At 47.8% G+C, this 15,189-nt stretch overlaps 1 protein-coding gene across 1 annotated transcript in view; it reads right to left on the bottom strand.

Moving 5' to 3' along the window:
* Window positions 1-15,189, bottom strand: part of Slc24a4 (solute carrier family 24 member 4) — a 140,642-nt gene that overhangs the window by 11,382 nt on the left and 114,071 nt on the right. Inside the window, exon 13 of the mRNA XM_021179008.2 lies at window positions 1,453-1,619. Coding sequence (XP_021034667.1) covers window positions 1,453-1,619 — 167 coding nt within the window. The remainder of the gene's footprint in view (window positions 1-1,452; window positions 1,620-15,189) is intronic.

The following is a 15,189-nucleotide window of genomic DNA, read 5'->3' as shown; positions in this document are numbered from 1 at the left end:
GCACAGTTATTATCGCCTTTGAGAGGTGTCTTTTTCTAGGGATGTGGGTAGAAACTATGTCAAGCTCTTTTCCCCTACCAACACAGAAAAACAAGCCCCCCCCCAAAAAAAAACCCCACAAAAAACATTCCATGTGCTATTCAGGATCCTAACAGCTATGTTCTGCACACACATGGTTGGGGAGAAGGGAAATGAGGTGGTGGCTTCGTGGGGAGCAGGGTGCCTAACAATGGGCCAACAGCCTTAAAAGGCAGTGGTGGTCACCCCAACTTCACAGAGGGGGCTCTGCTTGGCTCCAGGAGTTGGGCCAGTGAGTCACCTGCTCAGTTTTAATGGTCTTAAGAGGTAGGGCTAGGCTTCAAATCTATTCTCTTGGGCAGGGTTTGTGGCTCAGTGATCCAGCACTTGCCTGGCATATGCAAGGCCCTGTGTGGCTCCCAACAGCCCATCCTTCCTGCTAACCTGCATTCTTCCTATACAGTGGTTCTCAACCTGGGGGGTTCGGCCCTTTGGGGGTCAAATGACCCATTTACAGGGGTGGCATATCAGATATCCTGCATATCAGATATTTACATCAAGATTCACAACAATAGCAGAATAACAGTTATGGAGTAGTAACAAAAGTAATTTTATGGTTGGGGGTCACCACAACGAGAGGAACTATATTAAAGGGTTGCGACATTAGGAAAGCTGGGAGCACTGCTCTAGGGTAAAGGGTAAGGGGCTCTTGTGCCCACAGAGAACTTCTCCTGGCCCCACTGCCTCACAAGCCCTGCTCACCTTCCCTCCTGTGGGCCTCTGTGTTAGGAAGCAAAGGAAATGACTTAATGTTACGCAAGCATCTGACAGATGCCCTTCCCAATGAATGGAAATCCAGCCCTGTCCTCTCTAGTTGCTCCTAGGCCCCCTGCTGGAAACCTGCACTAGTTTTCAACTCTCCCCTGTTGGAAACCTGCACTAGTTTTCAACTCTCCCCAGCTATTCATACAACTGTGAGTTCTCCATGCCTCAGTTTCTCTATCAATAAAATGGGGATGCTAAAAGTACTTATTTCATGGGTCTGCTATCACGCTAAAACTGGGCTTCTACAAAATTGTGCTGTGTGCTTGGCACACAGAAAGGGGAAGCTTTTTGACAGAGAGTTCTGGCTACCTCTCACTGATATCATTTCCTTCCTTTATATTATTCTGAGGACCCTAGAAATGAGGGGCCGATTTCTTTGTTCATCCCCCAACCCCAGAGCAGTCTCTTGCATGCCTCCCCTCCCAGTGCCCATTCCCACCTCAGAGGGAACAAAGCACGGGGTCTACCCTTGGGCACACAGCAGGAAATGTTAGTACTCTGTTAATACCACACTCTATGAGAAAGAGGTTGAGGTCAGCAAGGCCAGTGGCTTGCCCTCAGGTGGGACCTCAGCTTGGAAGACACTGGGCAAGGGCTCCCATCACTCACCAGCCACACCATGAGGTAGGAGAACACGGCGATCCACAGAGTGGCCGTGATGAAGGTGACCATGAAGAACTTCTCCCAGCGGGGCTTGCTGCAGTTGGGGATGGTGACACACAGGAGGAAGATGAGGGGCCAAGTGAATACCCACTTAGCCTTGTCGCCTTTTGCCTCTGCAAGGGGGTGTGGGGTAGAACAGGGAGTGGGAGAGAAAGACATTGGGTTACATGGCTGCTAGTCTACCCTTGCTCTACTGTTTCAAGTTAACCTTGATATGACTTTAAGCAGCTGAGGCCAAAGAGTTGTCCTCATCAAGTCACTTGGAAGATTCAGGATGACCCAATACTTTAGTCCATTGTAATCCTTAAAATGACCAGATAAGGAAGGTGAACCAACAGCAGGGATGGCGCCGGTCCAGGGGAACCGGGAGGGGGCAGGGGATATCAGCTGTGGTATCAGGCAGCCTGGAACAATTCCATCACCTCTTCCGGGGATAAGGGTCAAGCCAGGACAATGGCAGTGTAATAATGAACCCAGGGAGAGTAGCAGGCATGGCGCTGATTGCTTTGCACCTTGCTCTGTCTTCATCTCTTCATCTTGGTTGGTGCAAGAATGGTGTGACCCGGTGTGTGGGAAGCACTAGGTGTGTGGCCCAGCACCAAGGAGGAAGACACAACACCTACAACTCACATTCAAGACCCCAAAAGCTGACAGGGAGTGTTAGTGTGTGTATATAAGAAGGCAAGTGCTGGGGCTGGCAAGATGGTTTTGTAGGTAAAAGTCCCACTGTTTCACTGTATGACTGACTCCTAAGCATTGTCCTCTAGGGGCTGGAGAGACAGCTCAACAGTTAGCACCGGCTGCTCTTCCAGCACCACCATGGAACTCACAACTGTAACCTGTTTCAGTGGATCCAACACCCTCGTACAGACATACATGCAGGCAAAACACTAATGTACATAAGATAAAAATAAATTACTTAAAAAAATGTCCTCTAACCTCCATAGAACACATGCACACCTACTCTCACAAACACACACACAGATGACAAAATAAAATATTGCATCACACACCCACACACACACAGAGTTCTGTATGTATTTATTTTGTGTGGGTGAATGGATGGGGGTCTGTATCATGATGTTGGCTTGTGCAGGTCAGAGGAAAACTTGTGGGAGTTGGTTCTCTCCTTCCACCATGTGGGTCTGGGTGAGTGAACTCAAGACATCAGGCTTGGCAGCAAGAGCCATTGTCTCACGAGCCATCTCACTGGCCCTCAAATATTTCAGAAAGGAAGTATTCACGATCCTCTGAAGAACACACACAGACAGTTCTCCAGAACAGACTGAGTGTGAGGCTGTAGAACCAGACCCACTGAGGTTAGAAGGCCTGACATCAGTCAGAGTGCACTTGCCAACCTCAAAGGAATGGAATAAGAATTCAGAATTGGGAGGGAAGCTGGAAGATTTGCAAATATGGCGATCTTACATAGCATAGTCCTAAGTAACTGTCAGGCCAGAGACGAAATCACAAGGGAAATTAGGAAATACCGGAGGACACAGAAAACAAAATATAAAAGGTGAGAACTGATGGGCCGTGGTGGAGGCAGGCTCTGAAGGCAATTCCTGATGGTAAATGCCCAACAGTGGGAACCATTTAAAACCCATGACCTCATGCTCCTCCCACAACAAGGAAAAAAAAAAAGAAGTGAGAATTAAGTTCAAGAATGCAGAAGGAAGAGGTGGGCTGTGGAGGATCCCTGGAGCATGAGCTAGTCAGACTAGCAGAACTGGAGATCCTGTCTCTAAAACAAACTACATGGCCCCTGAGAAATGACACCTCAAATCCACTTCTGGCCTTCACACACACACACACACACACACACACACACACACACACACACTATTCTTTAGTCATTAAGAAAATACAATTAAAAATTATTTCACACCCACAGCTATGACTATAGCAAAAAGACATAGTAAGATCGGGAAAGATGTGGAAAAGTGCAGACCCTCACATACTGATGGTATGAATGCAAAATGTCTAGACTCCCTAGAAAGCAGTCCGACAAAGAGTTTGGCAGAGCTGACTTGTGACTCAGGGTTGGACTCCTTCATACACATCCAAGAGAGATGAAGATAAATGTCACAAAGACTCAAACGCTCTCACAGTTGCCCCAGATGGAGACAACTCAACTCAAGCTCCAGGGAGGAAAGCCAGTGTGGTATGTAGGTCCCGAAGGACTGAGACTCAGCAGCGCTGGAAAGATTCTGACAAGGAGGGAAGCCAGACACCAAAATCACATCGTGTTAGGCTCCATGCAGAGGACATGTCCGTAACAGGGTAGTTCAGAGACAGAAAGGAGACCAGTGGTTATCAGGATGGGAGGAGGTGGGACCAGAGAGTCTCTACTTGTGGGTATTTTTGGTGATTTTTTTATAATAAAAATATTTAGGAATTATATATTGATGACAGTCACATTGTTCTGTGAATACAGAAAGAAAAGATATTATAACGGGTCCATTTTATGGCATAGGAATTATATCTATTTTTTTTTAAATTGCAGAGCAAAAATTGGAGTGTGTCAGTTTCAGAGCTGTGTATGTGTACTTTTTTTTTAACTTCCTAAATAATTATAATCAAAGTGTGTTTACTTACAAAAACAAGACAAAGTAACAACAGCAACCCACCCCAAGCTGCTTACAAGATCAGCAAGTCAGTTGGTTATCCATCCAGATGCTGCTACTAGAAAAACATCTGTCTCCTATGTCTTTCTAAAGACACCTCTCCTACTGTGTGTACCCAGCATAGACAGGAGAATGGTTTCTATCCTGTGGCCTGTCCCAAATTCCAGACTCTTGCCAACTACATCACAACCCATCCTGACTGCTGAGACATCCTACGACCCCATGCACAGAAGAATTCACTTTGGGGAATTGTGACCTTGGCTACCTAAATACCCAGGAACCTCTCTGTAGATAGACACAAACTGCAGAAGGGCACATTTCTTGTTTCATAGACACAAAATTTTACCAGGCATTTGTCCTTTTGCTGATACAGGCTTTGCATATTGTTTTGACATCTGTCTTCATCTTGGTCCCACCCAGGCAGTTAGCATCACCACCCACCACTGGTTTCCTAGGAAACAATCCTCTAGTGGACTCTGTCTCTACTGCTGTGGTTTTTTAACAGTTGGGTGTCATATACTGGTGGATCAGACAGTCGCTTTAGTGGGTGGAAACTAGTATTTCCTTTAAAAGAAATGAAATCAGTGGGTGATACACAGTGAAAGCTAAATTATTTCACGAAACCTCTGTGTGTGTGTGTGTGTGTGTGTGTGTGTACATATATGCACATGAGTGTAGAGGCCAGGGGTCAACCTTGAGTGTCCTTCCTCAGGATTCACCTACTTGTCTTATTTCTGACAGGGTTTCTCACTGGAAACTGGGTACCATTTCCTCTAGGCTGGTTAGCCTTTGAGCTGCTCTCCACTGGCGTCTCAGTGAGGTCTACAGGCACTCACCGCCAAGAATTAATTTTAAAAAAGGCAGTGAGGCCATCGCAAGGGACATCCAACACTGATGGTTCAGTGGTCGAATTCTTGCCTCCCAAGTGACAGCTACCTCCACTCTCCTGGAGGTTCCTCCTGGTGCCCAGCCCTTCCCTTTCCCGTGCACTGCCAGGACAAAACATCATCACAGTGGATACTGATGGATACCTCAACTCCCAGGAGAAGAAGATGGGGCCTGATATTATTTCTTTCCCTAAGTCTCTGATTTCTCTCTTAAAGTAGAACATTACAGTTTAATTATGTGATAAAAAAGTATTTAAAATGAACCGCAACAGAACAGATGGCCCATCATGCCGGAGGGAAAAGAACAGATGTAGTAGTTGATGAAAACCTCACACTAATTTGGATGGTTAACTAATTAGATGCTTCAGTTAAGGGAGTGGCTAACTAGTGGTCCTGGGGGTGGACTGCAACCCTGGCTGGTAAAGAGAATTTCTTGGGCCCTGGAGCTAAGAGTCCCCATGGCTGACAGCGTCACTATTTCTCAAACTCAGCATCCCTTGGTAGGATCTAACCATCTTATAGGGCTGATGCTTTGGAAGGTCTGGATGAAGGGTCTGAGAATTTGTATTTTTTTTAAAAGGTTAGATCTCTACTAAGTTGTCCAGGTTGACCTCCAACTCTTGGCTCCTCTCACTTCAGCCTGCAGCAGTTGGAGCCACAGACAGTTGGAGAGACGGTTCGGGGGTTAAAAGCACTAGCTGTTCTTCCAGGAGACCCAGGCTTGTTTCTCAGCATCTTCATGGTGGTTCACAACTGCCTATAACTCCAGTTCCAGAGGATCTGACACCATCTTCTGCCTATCTGTGCACGAGGCATGCAAATGGTACAGACACACACACAGGCAAAACATCCATAAACATGAAGAAGAGGGGGAGGAGGGTGTATTTCTAAGTAGTTCCTGGTGGTTGTTTATTTCTAGGGAGTTCTTTAGTGGCGGCTTAGGCTGGACCATAGTTTGAGAACCATACTGTAGGTTAACTCCATTTGCAAACATTTGAGATGTAATTACCACATCAAAAAGTCACCCACTTAATGTGTTTGGTGAGGTAGGATTTAGTACTTACATAGCCTTAGCTCCAGTACAATAACATTCTAGATGGTTTTCATCATTCCCAGGAGAAACCCATATCTGTTAATAGTTTTCACTACCTCCTCTAAACTCTGGGAACTCTGGGCTTGTTTTCAACCTCCAGACTTAATTATTCTGCACATCTCATCTAAGCGAAACAGAGATGGGGTTTTGTGTGCCTGGTTTCTTTCACTTAGTACAGTGTCCATGCGGCATATGCTAATACTGTCTTCCCTTTTCACAGATGGATAGTATTCAACAATATGATTATGTCTTTTTTCAGGGTTGGGGATGCATCCCCCAGGCTCTACTGAGCTGCACCCCCCCTCCTGCATCCCCATCTCGTATGGACCATATTATACTTCTCCTCCCTTCACTTGATGGATGTTCAGATGGTTCCTACTTCAAGGCTACTATGAATAGTGTGGTTTGAATGTAAGTGTTTGTGTGTTTCCATCACACACACACACAACTGCAGGGTCCATAGTAACCCTATTTAACATCTTGAGAAACTGCTGCTGTGCTGTCTAAAGCAGCAACAACGTTTACTCCCCTTTCAGCAATGTGCAAAGTACTTCTCTTCCATCTTTTGGACAATACTGTTGTCATCTTTCTTCTTTGACTTAGTTTACTTTAAGGGTGTAAAGTGGCATATCACTGTTCTTTGTTTTTAACACATGGTCTTGACACGTAGTCCAGGCTAGCTTTGAACTTGCAATCCTCCTACCTCAGTTTCCTGAGTGTTGAGATTACAGGCATGAGCCACCCACATCTGGCCTCACTGTACTTTGAATGAGCCCTTTCCTATTGACTGAGATGCTGAGCATCTTTTGAGGCTTATTAGTCATTTGTACATCTTAGGAGAAACGTCTATCCAAGCACTTTGTCCGCTTTTAGTCTTTCACTCACATGCAATACCAGTGGTAGGTTCTCAAGGCTATCAGATTGAAGAGGTTTTGGTAAAAAAAAAAAAAAAAAAATTAAGAAAGGATGTTGGGGACTGGAGAGATGGCCCAGAGTTTAAGAGCACTGACTGCTTTTCCAGAGGTCCTGGGTTCAATTCCCAGCAACCACATGGTGGCTCACAACCCTCTATAATGGGATCCAATGACCTCCTCTTGTGTGTTTGAAGACAGCGACAGTGTAGTCACATACAATCTAATGTCCCTATTTCACAAGTTAGCAAACTGAGCTTTGGTGAAATTCAATGGCTTATTTAAGCACCTTAAGACAGCAGGAGATGGTACCAGCTCTTCAGATCTCCACCCTGCTCCCCTGTGCTATTTGCTTGCTTATCCCGAGTCTCACGATTCTGGAGCCTGTGGGAGTTCTGCTACCCACTGGCTGGCAGGTACCAACAGTCACGATCAGCGCACCAGCAGTGCAGCGCATAGCTTTGGATGCTATAGAAAAATCTTCTCTTAGCTGGAGAGATGGCTCAGCGGCTAAGAGGGTGTGCTGGTCTTTCAGAGGACCCATATTCAGTTCCTAGCACACACATCAGCACACTGGGGGTCTGTACTCATACATGTACACACATATATAATTAAAAACAACAGATAATCTTTTACAAGTTTTCCGTTCCCTTAATCCTAGGGTTAGACTTTACAATCAATAAATTTTGTTATCTTTATGACATTTTATGACATGGATGAATTTAGATTTCTCAATAAATTGTCTGTTTTCTGACAGCATTATAGCTTTGTAATCAACTGTAGTATGAGGTGTGAATCGCAGCTCTGATTTGCGCATAGCTATGCGACCTTGGAAGCGTAATCACCCTCTCTTCATCTTGGTTTCTTTCTCTCTCTCTTTTTTTTTTTTTTTTAGCTAAAAATTGGGAGAGTAAGAAGATTTTCCCATGATGCATATGGATGCACTGAACAGGGCAGGCACAGAGCAAGCACTGATTTGAGCTGTCATTCACCCCATTATCTTCCACCTACAGGATACCTCCTTTTCAAGCACTGCTTGGGCTTGTAAACTGATGGGTTTTGATCCAGAGGGCTCTAGAGGGTCAAAGAGGAGTCCAGTAGGTAGAGATCTGTGGCTGAGGTTTGCAGGCATGGGGGAGGATGGAAGAAATGGTGTGTGGGGAAACATTAAGCATAGGTAAGGGCAGGGGTAGGCCCTACTCAGTGTCAACACAAAGGTAGATTGGCAGGGTGGTGAACAGGGACACCGAGGGCCCAGGAAGAGTGGTTCTGTGGCAGCAGACCCTGAGGCCTTTCCTGGGGGGCCTGATGTTTCTCTTATGCTGATGAGCAAGGATTATGTTTCTGGAGAGCCTAGCTGTGCTGCCTCTCAGAAATCAGTGTCCTCACATGGAAGGACAGTCCTGGCCTGCACCTCTGTCAACGAAGAGGCCAGGGTCCCCTTATTTGGGGTTGGTCTTAGAGACCCCCTGGGCTAGACTCTCTGAGTGAAGCAAGCCTTATCCTCATCTGTGGGACAGTCCTGCCCACACTCTACCCACCTTCTCAAAGATTCCCCAGGCTGACTACGGAAAGCTGGGCATTCAAATGCAGGCCCTGCCCCTGAGGACCCAGGATGGGTTAAGTGGTGGATGTCCTTCCAGCAGAGAGCCTGGAGCTGACCAGCCACAGATCTATCTAGCAACAGGTCTCCCTTTCCATTGCCGCTCCGGTTTTCACTGCAGTCAACAGAGGAGCACAGCCAGAAGCAATCGCTTACAGGCAGGCAGACCTGGGTCCCAGTCCCAACTGTGGCTCCTCTCCACCTATGTGGGGCTTCGCCAACCCCAGAGTCCTCACTGGGAAACAAGTCCACCAGCCCTTCCAGCAGGAGCACTACAGAGTCAAACTTGAGATGCTTAGTGGATACTAGAGACCACTGGGGCTGAAGAAAGCCCCTGCTGTACAGCTAGAGCCCCCCTCCCCTGCCTCACTAGGCTCTGCCTCCCCAGGCTCCTCCTGCTTCAGGTCTAAGTTAAGAGTGAAGGTGTTCATTGCTTTTCCAACTTCAATGGGACAGAACCCTCAGACAGTGGAATACTGAAGTGGTTCTTAGCATCTCCCATGGCAACCCCACCCCCACCCCCCATCCCATGTCTGCAGAGGCTGTAAAGAAAGCAAAAGGCATCATCACCATCATCATCATCACCACCACCACCACCATCATCATCATCCTTGGTCTGGCTTCCCAGCAGGTTCCTCAATCTGAAAAGCAGAATCGAGAAGAGGTGGGCCCTCTCCGGAGCTTTCTGTGGCTTTGGGTTTGTGAGAGATGGGTAGGCCGCAGGGTGGTTGAATTTGCCATAGCCCTGAACACAGCCTGGCAAGCTTGTTGCTGTTTTTAACAATGCGAATTGGGCAAAGGGAGTTGTGTGGCTTCTGTCGCCAGCCCCAGGCATCACGGAAAAGGTCAGGGCTCTGGGACACGTTGTCCTGGGTCAGAGTCCTGAGCGTCCCAGCCAGTGCTACTCTGATTTGACAGCTGGGATGGATCTTGGGATTTCCTGGAAATCCAACATGGTGCCTGGGTGGACCTGGTGGAGATTTCCCCTTGAGTAAGCTTCAGTTTCCCATTTTGAATATAAGGGAACTAGTCTAGAACTTCCCAGTAATACTGTTCAGAGGCTATTTGTGGCTCATTACACAGAACCAGAGAGCGACTGCTTTCAATGAGGGAAATCTACTGAGCCTCCTCTAATAGAGCATGAGACTCTACTAGTTCTTTGAACAACCACTTACAGGGCTCAGTGGTAGAGCACTTGCCTAGCTAGCATGCATCCCCAGCACCACAAATGAATAATAATAAATAGCTGATAAATTAATTGTATTATAACTACTTATAGCCAAGAACTAACAACATCCCAAATATTGATACAATATGTCCACTAAAGGAAAAAGTACACCACCTGTTACAGTGAAGATAAACCTTGAAACTCTATGCTAAGTAGAAGAAGCTTGGAACAAGAGACGGCACATCACATGATTTTATACGTATAAAACATGCAGGTTAGCTCTCTCCAAAGGGACAGGAGGCAGGTGAGTTGCTGCCAGTAGCTTGGGAAGGGATGGGGAGAAGAGGCTACTGATACAGTTTCTTTGGGGGGATGCTAATAATGATTGTGGGGCTAGTTGTACCATGTGGCGAGAGAGCCCATGAAGAGGTGTGAATTGTATCCCAATAAAGCCCCTGTATTCAAGAATAAAAGCGCTCAGCCAGGGTCTGTTCTTGTTGGCCTGTGAGCTGAACCTCAGGAGTGACTGACAAGGGGGTGGACAGAATGATTGACAGGAGAGTAGCAGTCAGGGATGACCGCTGCACCAACCCTGACCTCAGGCTGCACAATGAGTGTACGATGTCTCTAGAGGCTCCTGTGACCAGGGCAAGAGCAAGGTCCTTTGTAACAGAAAGTTCTGTGAGTCTCTGGGGTCTGGGCAGAACGGACAAGTGGGTGGAGCTGTGAGCAGCACCCCAGGAACTGCAGGTAAGTTATCCCACCCAAGAGGAGGCAATCCCAGGAGATCTGCAGAGGTGATTTCATCAGTACCAGATTACTAGGGCTAGAAGGGCCCAAAGGCCTCTCTTTCCAACCAGCACACAATCCGACTCCTCACTGAACAGAAGATGAGGGGTGAGGGTACAAGTCTTGAGAGAGCCCATCGTGGACAGAACTGCATCCTTTGCTTCTTCAATTGAGAGCTGAAGCCCTAACCCCCAAAGTGACTGCATTTGGAGACAGCATTTAGGATGTCATTCAGGTTCAATGAGCTCATGATAGCGCAGGGCCGGGCACCTGATTTAGTTGGTAAAGTACTTGCCTTGGAAGTATGAAGGCTTGAGTTCAAGTCCCCCAGATTCCACATTAAAATGAATGAATGAATGAATGAATGAGTGAATGAATAAATAACCAGGTGTGGTGCTGTTTTTAATTGTCGTATTAAAGACATATAATCCTGGGGCTCACTGGCAAGTTAGCCCCGCTGACAAGCCTCAGATTGGTGACACCAACACACACGCACGTGCGCACACACACATGTGCGCACACACACACAGAGACATACACACACACATACACACACACACTCTCACACACACATACACACACACTCACACACACTCACACACATGCACACGCACATACACACACACTCACACGCACACGCACACATACACACACACACTCACACGCACACACACATACACACACGCACACACACACTCACATACACACATACACACACACTCACACACACATACACACACACATACACACACACACACACACTTTTACACACACACATACACACACATACACACATACTCACACATGTGCGCGCGCACACACACACACACACACACACACACACACACACACACACACACACACACACAGTGCTGGAAGAGAGATTCTGAATGCTTTCTCTTTCCAGGTGCATACACTGAGTAGAGGTAGCTGAGTTTGCCATGAGTAGCCAGGAGGACATCCCTCAGCAGAGCCCAGCTGGGATACCGTTCTGATGGCAGACTCTAGGCCTCTGGAACTGTGGGAGGAGAGATTCCTGTTGCTCACAGGGCCCAGTCTTAGGATATCTGGTTACAGCATTCCAATTCAGAGAGCCAGAGGAGCTCTGTTTCATGTGGCACCTGGTGTGTGTCCCAGCAGGTATTGGCTGACTTGATGGTATAACAGGAAGGTCTCATCCCGGTAGGTACAATATAGAGTGTGAGAGAGAAAGATTTTATTTGCAGGGTCAGGAGGGCTCCCATGGACAAGCAGGGCATCCCAGAGCATAGGTACAACAACTATCTGGGGTCTTCCCCTGGCTAGGGCTCACGGTCACTGGCCCACTGTTTAGGGTAGAGCCAGAACTATAAACTCTGGTTTCCATGAGACAATGGTTCTCCTCCTCCTTCCCTAGCCTCTGGGGTCAGGGTGGGAAGAGAAAACCAGCATCAGGCAAGGCAGGCCAAGCTATGAGGAAGCTTCGGCATTACTGTCTTAGCTTTTGGATGGTCAAGATAGGGCCTCTGCCCACTGTTCTGGGCAGATATAGTGAGGGATGGAGGGCATTTATAACAGGGGTGGCCAGCCCTTTGGCTCCCTTAAGCCATAGTGAACAAAGTAGAGTTCTATTGGGCTATACATTAAATCTCAGGTCTGTCTAACCTAGAGCCCATTGGTTATGAGAACACACACATATAAACACATACACATGCGCGCACACACTTCATTTCATTTTGTTTTATGGTTATTCTGCAACACAATGCTATTATCTATAAAATCCATGACTGAGAACTGCCTTTTTTTTTTTTTTTTAATAGCTTCAATGTTTTAGGTAGGTAGATTTTGTGATGGCTGCATTCACAGCTAGCTGGGGCTACACACAGATTGGACATGCATAATAGAAAACACACCATGTGGTCATTGACCCATATTAGCCTTGCAAGCCTGGAATCTCCCAGGGAACAGTGATCATTGCTTGCCCTGTCCCCGCTGCAGCCCTAAGGCCAGAATAGAGCCCGGTGCCCAGATGTTGCATGACCAGGACAAGTGTCTGCGACTGCCTGTAGCCCAGTACCTGGCATGTAACAAGTACTCAGGCTCTTTCCTTCCTTTGACTTTCAAAACGGCAGCAAAACCAGGCCCACGGGAATTCTGGGGCCTGTGACTTTTCTAGAACACTGCATGTGGTCGAATCAGGGTGGATGGGTACAGCACACACTATGTGGGTAAAACATGTTACAGGACACATGAGTTCTTCTGAGTGCCTACTGTGCATTAGATGGTACAAGGCCTGATGCTATTACCGTAGTACCATAGGTAAGTGCCAGCACCGTGCATTGTGGATGCCGATTCAGTAGGAAAGTGGATCAGAAAAGTGAGGCATGATGGCGGGTCACGGTGCTGGCGTGAGGCAGGGCTGAATTTCAAATCTAGGACTGAGGACTCCAGAATTCACCCCAGCCTTCCAGAAACAACACAGAAGCATGGATATGGCTGATTGAGTCCTTGATATGCCACATTGCTTGCCAGTTGACCCCAGGGACAGCATTTTCCCCTTCCAAAGGTGCCTGTCCCTGGAATTACTAAGGGGCACCTGTGAGGAAAGCACTAGCCTCAGGCACCTCTAAGGGCAGCTCAGAGCTACCACAGGCCCTAAGCTGAAAGGAGACCAAGAAAACCCTGAACTGAGGTCATGGGTGTGGGATTTACTGGCTTCCTCTAACTGCCTGTGAACCTCCACCTCCACCTCCCCTGGCCCAGGTCACTGTCCACACCTAGCCGGACAGCCACCACCCAGTCCTGTTTCCATGGCTACTCTGCTCCCAGAGAGGAGGAAGAGACACTGTGGTTTCCACGGGCAACCCTGTAAACACCTCTGAACACAAAGGAAGCTCTCCCTGGATATGGGAAGCAGGCAGGTTCCTGAGCATGGAACTGAGGGGAACCTCAGGAAGCTGTTGTTCTTGGCTAGGCCAAGGCCACAGACCCAAGGACATCCTGGAGCCAAGAAAGAAAGGGGGCCAACTACAGAGGAAGGTCACCGGCTCCCCAAAGGGCTCATAGAGAGTTCACAAAGCAGCCACCCAGCAGGCAGCTGGAGACCCCACAGCTACATCGCTGGATGTAGGGAAGAGGGGCAGGTCCTAAGGGCTGTTCTACTTCTGCCACATTCGAGGCTTGGAGGGAATGGAAACAAGTCATCCTTTCACTGGGCTGCCCCACTTTACAGAGCAAGAACTGACTTTTATGTGTCTCTCCCATAGGTTCCTGGGTATTTCAGGACCAGGCTGTCAATGGAGAGGTCAGAGAGGAGTGGTAGATGGATGCACAGAGCTGTCTATACCCATCTGTCAGTGCATAGGTCACAAGGGACAGTCATCACAGATTCCAGTCTGCTTCTCTTACTGTGGTCCTGCTCCAACACCATTTGCCCCATTGGTTTTTTGATGACCATAGCCCTGTGTCCCCTGGCTTAACCCTATAGACACAGGAGAGGATCATGACTAGCGGTAGGATGACATAGGGCTGTAAAGGTGGCGCTCCAGATGGAATCCAAGGCTCATGCCCCAGTCTCTTATAAACCTAGGGCCGATTCCAGTCTACCTGCCCTAGAGGTATGTGCTGCTCTCTTAGGACCCTGCTCTATGGACATCCTCCTCCTCAGCGTGTCCTAAGGAGAACCTCAGTACGGGGACCTTGGATCTGGAGAAGACCACTCATCTCTTGGCTTTCAGGGTCGCAGATAATTCAGAAATAACTCCTACCAAATTAGTGTGGCCTTCACCCTGACCAGTCAACTAGGCTGAGCATACACTGTGGGTCCCATGGAGGTGCAGGGAAGCTCACTGGCGGTACAGACATCACTTCCATTGGCCATCTGGATGGCAGAGGGGGGCCTGGAAAGGCTGACCCTCAAGGCTAATCTCCCCAGAGATCTCAGTAAGGAAGCAGATGTCATTTTGGGGGTCTATCTTTGGTAGAAAAAGAAACGGTGCTTGATCAGGGCTAGCAATTCCTGATCTAGACAAATCCCTGGGCTGTTGGTACCACAGATGTTTCCAGCTGCTTGAGTTAACTTATTCTGTAAGGCAGCCTGAGAGTCACAGAGGCTGGGCTCCAGAGAAGCAGGAACACATGTGCCCACCAGGCCCTGCTTGGGACTTGGAACTAGTCCCTGAGTTTGAGGACAAGCCCTGGAGCTGCAGGAAGGTACATACCATGGAGGTTTTCTAATCCAGAAACTCTAGGGAAGTCTATGGTCCCAGGAGAGTCTGCATCTCCAGACATAGCTATCCCAGGGGCCCAGACTGGCAGGCCCAGGCCAGCTACACAGATGGGGACAATGCAGGGTGGGCGTTTAGTGAGATGTTAAGCACAGACTTTTTGTTAGAAAAATATGAAGCTCTGGATTGGAAAGTTCTAGAATTCTGCTACCTCTTAGAAGAGTGGGCAGTAGGATAGAATGCCCAGGAATGGAGTCCAGTGTTTGAGACTCTGGGTCTCACAGAGGACACCAGAGAGTTCATGGAAGGCTGAGGACAGAGAATGCACACACAGTGGGTTCTGGAGCCTTTCACAGACAGAGTGACTTCACAGAGTGACTTCATTCACTCTGCAGACTTC

Source organism: Mus caroli, chromosome 12 (genome assembly GCF_900094665.2).
Source record: "Mus caroli chromosome 12, CAROLI_EIJ_v1.1, whole genome shotgun sequence".
In the NCBI taxonomy this organism is placed as follows: domain Eukaryota; kingdom Metazoa; phylum Chordata; class Mammalia; order Rodentia; family Muridae; genus Mus; species Mus caroli.
Note: the sequence above shows the minus strand (reverse complement) of the source record. Positions and strands in the feature narration are given on the sequence as shown.